The sequence below is a fragment of the Cebus imitator genome, unplaced genomic scaffold (assembly GCF_001604975.1).
Source record: "Cebus imitator isolate Cc_AM_T3 unplaced genomic scaffold, Cebus_imitator-1.0 Scaffold497, whole genome shotgun sequence".
NCBI lineage: Eukaryota > Metazoa > Chordata > Mammalia > Primates > Cebidae > Cebus > Cebus imitator.
The window spans coordinates 1,675,739-1,680,850 of record NW_016107812.1 but is presented as its reverse complement, the minus strand read 5'-3'; the positions used below and the strand labels follow the sequence as shown (position 1 = coordinate 1,680,850).

At 50.6% G+C, this 5,112-nt stretch overlaps 1 protein-coding gene across 2 annotated transcripts in view; it reads left to right on the top strand.

The window, feature by feature from the left end:
- Positions 1–4,747, top strand: part of ANHX (anomalous homeobox) — an 18,048-nt gene extending 13,301 nt beyond the window's left edge. The window contains exons 8-10 of one of the 2 annotated variants that reach the window (XM_017513666.2): positions 1,657–1,804; positions 3,716–3,800; positions 4,094–4,747. In XM_017513666.2, coding sequence (XP_017369155.1) covers positions 1,657–1,804; positions 3,716–3,800; positions 4,094–4,180 — 320 coding nt within the window. In that variant the 3' untranslated portion in view covers positions 4,181–4,747. The remainder of the gene's footprint in view (positions 1–1,656; positions 1,805–3,715; positions 3,801–4,093) is intronic. The other variant, XM_037733165.1, reaches the window with a different exon arrangement.
- The last annotated feature ends 365 nt before the right edge of the window (positions 4,748–5,112 follow it).

Genomic DNA, 5,112 nt, shown 5'->3' with positions numbered 1-5,112 from the left:
TGTGCCACCGCACTGGCTAATTTTGCATTTTTAGTAGAGACGGGGTTTCACCATGTTGGTCAGGCTGGTCTCGAACTCCTGATCTCAAGTCGGCCTCCCAAACTGCTGGGGTTACAGGCATGAGCCACCACACTTGGCCAACAGTTATATATCTTAAGAGAATTTCAATCCTTCTTTACTGATCTTAGAACTCTTCTTCCTTCATAGATTATGTTACTTTCTATGAATGTAATATCTTATACTTCCCTAAGGTTCCTAATAAGAATTTTTTTTTAATATGCTTCATTGTCTGAAGGCAAGATTGTTGGGACCGTGGATTCTGGCCCTTCCTTGATGCAGGGGCAGAAAGAGGAAGGGATCTTAGGGCTCACGTCTCTGGAGGGGACTTGTCAGTTTGATCACACTGGCCTTTCGTGTCTTGCTGTCCTTTTAATTTAACTGTTGGAGACTCACATTTGCCTATCTGTAATTACTAATGAGGCTGGAGTGGGGATGGTCATTGGATGTCTTCACACTGGGACAAGAGGACCTCGTTTTTAAACCTGGGGCCTGCACAAGTGAGGGGTGACATTCCCTGGGAATCAACAAACTTCTTTGTTCTGTCTGCTGAAATCCCTGCCTTTGGGCTCCCTGCTACTGCCTGGGCACCTGGATGATTTCCCTCTTGAGCTCCTTGGGAATCCCAGCCCCTGCCCCACACCCCAGCTCCCTGCCAGTCACCCCGTCACCATGAGCTATACTTGCATCCTGACGGCACAACTGTGGACATTGTGCTCATGGCTGTCCCTTTCTCTTGGAGAGAGAATATGTAGTCCATTGTTCTACTATGATGGATAGAACCAGAATGTCCAAACTAGTGCTTGAACATTATTTTCTCTATCCAGAGTGTCTAAAGTCTGCATGAAAGAGAAAGTAGCAGAAAGCAGGCACATAGGAAGGTCCCTTCGACCTAAGAAGGCCCTGGGCAGCTAGGAACCAAGTTAGGTAGTGACTCTGGTGTACAGGAAGGAGGACAACACGAGCCTCACCCCCAGGCCTGTTCTGTGTTTGAGAGCAGGGCCGTCTTAATACTTGTTTTATAGCCTAATAGACTCAGGGCAGGAAAAAACCTGCCTTCTCAGGCCACAGCTTTCCTAAATGTCCACCCAGAATTGAAGAAATCCACAGTAGCTTGTCTACTCTCCAGAAAGTCAAAGGAAAGGAAAGGTAGTGACAGCTTATACCTCAGTGACATCTTGGTAACCTTAGTAAGATGTAAAAGTGGAAATCATCAAGAGCTGATGGCTGAGCACTCTGTGAACCAGCCACAAGAGGAGACTGAGGGCTCCTGGCACGTCCTTCTGCTCCAGCAGGAGGGAGCAAGCTGCAGACTCTGATTCTGGCACCGAGGGCACGTGAGGTCTGCGATTAGGGCAGCATTTAAGTCAGCAGAATGCGACCATGTCTTGGTCTCTGGAAGCCTGTAAAGGCTGTTGAGGTTAATGGTGGTGACAGTTGCTTCCTTGGAAAGGGAGACTAAGGCCCAGGGACGTGAGTCTGGTTCATGTATTCTGAGCTGGGCTGCATCCACCTCCCTACTTTAAGGTCTTGGTTGTGTCACACGTGGGCTGTGCTCCTTCATCATGCCAGGGTGCCATGGAATCTCATCACATGCAGGGTTTGCTGGCCCACCCAATGGCCATCCCCAGAGCGTGCAGCTGGAGGAGGGTCCAGGCACAAGCAATGGACAGGCAGAGCTACAGGTGGGCAGATTCCTGGTGACACAGCCCCCACTGCAAGCTCCTGAATTCATCCTCACCCAGAGGTAAGCCCTGAAGAGCCACAGGCCTGGACGATACTTTCTGTAGGCCACAAGGTAGGGTGATGCCCAGTTTGCAGACTTGCCATCTCAGACTGTGCAGATAGAGTCCTTTACTTTGGATTGCTGAAAACTGTTAACAGTCCCCCATAGCCTACATCTACAAAGAGAAGGGTAGTTTTGTCTCAAAAGAGCACCTCAAAACATCAGAGCAGATGTGGGCATCCCATTTATTGGACATTATCAGGGCTCACCCTCCCCCAAAATCATCCTGGGCCCCGGCAGCCTCTGTCTGGTGTTTTCTTTTCCTTGGACAAACACTGTCAGTTTCTGACAGAATCAACATCTTGTTTTTATATTCTGAACTGTAGTTTTAAAGGGATTTTTGGGGGATCTTGAACGGCCCCGTGAGCACTTGCTGTTGATAGTGTTTGTACTGTAGACTTCAGAAACACAGAGAAGATGACCAGGGTCTTCGAGGCCAGCATAGCAAGTGGAATCCTTCAGAGACAGGAGGGAGGAAGGAGTGTCACAGGGTGATCTGCAGTCCTCTGGTGGGGAGGCAGTCACCCCCACCACTCCTGTTCTAGCAGACACGCCATCCTGTCTACACTAGGGCCAGCAGGAGCAGAGTAGGTCCCCAGGGCGTGAGGTCTCCTTCCTCATCAGGAAGCTGAAACCAGGTTGACTCAAGGCTCATGCTAGCGAGGGCAGGATTATAGGGGATGTAGGAGAAAAGGGGGAGCAGCCCCCAAATCACATGGTCTGCTTGCTGAAACAGCCAGATTGTGAGAAAATGTACACCACATAGATAGACTCACTTTTCCATTCGTGGTTGGGAGCTGAGACCAGGCAGAGGCTGCCACAGCCACGGTGTCCCCTATGTCTCGCCTGACCTCACCACATGGCCATCTCGACCCTTCCTCTTGCTCCGCCAGCTCCCACGCCTCTCTGCTCCAATCTGAAGGCCATTTTCAACCTGAGAACATCAGTTCCTTGGTGAAAAGTGGCTTCATTGAGGTGTTATTGACTGTACTTATGTAGATGGAGCACCTGAATTTTCTCAGTGTGACTTTCATGTCCACACAAGGCTACCACTATGATGAAGATCTTCAGTGTACCCCCCTCCTGCCCTTCTGTGCCTCCCCCTGGCCACCCGGGACCATGGATCTGCTTCTGTCACTAAGGATTAGCTGCATTTTATAGAATTTCACGTAAATACGGTACACATTCAGGTCTTTGTTTTGCTCTCGTCTGGCTTCCTTTGCTCTGCATGAGTACTTTGAGAGTCACCGTGTTGTGGATGCATGAACAGTTCATTCCTCTCTGGAGCCACATGCCATGGCGTGGCTGTGCCACAACTTCTTCACCCTTGCCCTGTGGATGGGAATTTGGGGGCATCACAGATAAGGCTGCCGTGAACATCCTGTGTGTGTATAGTGTGCACACTTGCCTTCATTTCTTTCTCCTGGTTCATGCCTAGGAGTGCCGTGGCCATGTCACGTGTTACATTTGAGCTGGCCTTGCTGAGGAACTACCAGCCCTTGTCCTGAGTGACTGTGCCATGTACCCCTGCTCTCCCTGCTGCTCCCCGCAGTCTTGTTTCCACACCCCAGGCCTGTTCCTCCTTTGAGATCTCTGCTTCCTCCACATTTCTGCTCACTGGCTCCTCCATGGGCCTGCCCTGAGCCTTCTGTGCAGTTGCGCTTATCAGCCACCAGCTGACCCTGCTTTCAGTGTAATACATTCATTTCCTCCTAACACCCTACATACATGACAGCCCTGCAGAAAAAGAGTCTGTTCTGATGAGTATCAGGTATTAGAATGGCTCCTGATGAGGAAGAAAGCACAGCTGGGTGGATTTGGTTACCCAATGTCCCCTTGAGACTGCCTGTCCTTTCACTGTCTCTTTTCCAGCCCTCCAGAGCTGGCCCCAGCCCCATCCACCTTCCCCAGCCCTGTGTCTGCCATGGAGCTGAGCCAGGCCCTGCCCTCCAGCCAGGTGAGGCTTCCCTGTGAACACTGAATGATTCCCTTTTTACTCCTGGATCTGTAGCTCATAGTGCTGAGGAGAACTCAGCTAATGCCACACCAGGCAAAGAACAGGGGCAAGGATGATTTGTGGCTGGACATTACTGGACCTGGAGCTGGGGTGAGGGGTGCTGTGGGGCAGTGTTCTCTCCTGAGTCCAGACTGGAGGGGGATCTTCCAAAGGTCAGGAGGTGCCCAGAAAGGAGGGCAGGTCTCTAGCCTGGCGTAGACAGCCTCTGTGTTTAACCCTGTGTTGTCTTCCAGGTGCAGTGTTCCGACACCCAGGCCTCTGGCGATGCCTTCTGGGGAGCCAGGATGCTCCTTGAGTTTTCAGGGAGCAGCCTGGGCTGAGCTGTCCTCAGGAGCCAGGCAGCACCCCAGGAGGAGTGGGTGTGGATGGTATGGTTGTTCAACACAAGGAGTTACAGAGCTTTATCCCAAATACAAAATGGAGGCCCCCAGAGTTCCACTTGGGTCTCTGCTGAAAAGCATTGAGAGATTCTTTCCCACTGTCATGTTTGAATAGTTTGGTTGGCAATTCCCTGTAATAGAGAAGGCATTTGAGAAATGTTCATGAGATCAGAAGTCAAAGGTGGTTCCGTCCCACTCTGGCAGAACTGGATCAGAGGCAGGCTCCTGTGCACTTGTATGCAGGGAAGGCCATTCTAGAGGGAAGTGTTCTGCTGCTGGCTGCCTTGCCAGCCATCTGCCCATACACAAGGCCCGACTTTTCCACCAAGTTTACTGAGTGTTCTGAGATTTCTGTGTGTAGGGGCTTCTGCCTTGAGTACTGGGTGGCAAATGTGTCAGGATAGCCCACACAGGGCACAGTAGGGTGGATTTTCCCTTCAGGTTGTAATTCACTGTGTCTATGACACAAATGTTGTAGTCAATTAAAGTTTAATGTTTTGAAATCCCCCTTTTTATTCACTTAGCCATGTTTTCTGGGCATCTGTCTATGTCAAAGTACAGAGATGAACATCAGCCTTTCCACCCAGGGCCAGTGTTTCATGATGTGAGTGTACATGAATCATGCAGCGTGCCCGACAGATGAACATCTGGATGGTTTCTAGTGTGTCTGTTTCAGATGCAGCATTAGGATGGGCATCCCTGTCCTCTGCCCTTTGCCCTTCACCTGGTTATTAGGATAAATTCCTGGAAACTCAATTCCTGGGTCAGTTGTGGTAGCTCTCTGCGTGGCCTTGATTTTGGAATGTCTGTGTGACTGACCTTGAGCTCACCTGACTATGTGCCCATCTCAGGGGAGAGCCACACGTGGTCTG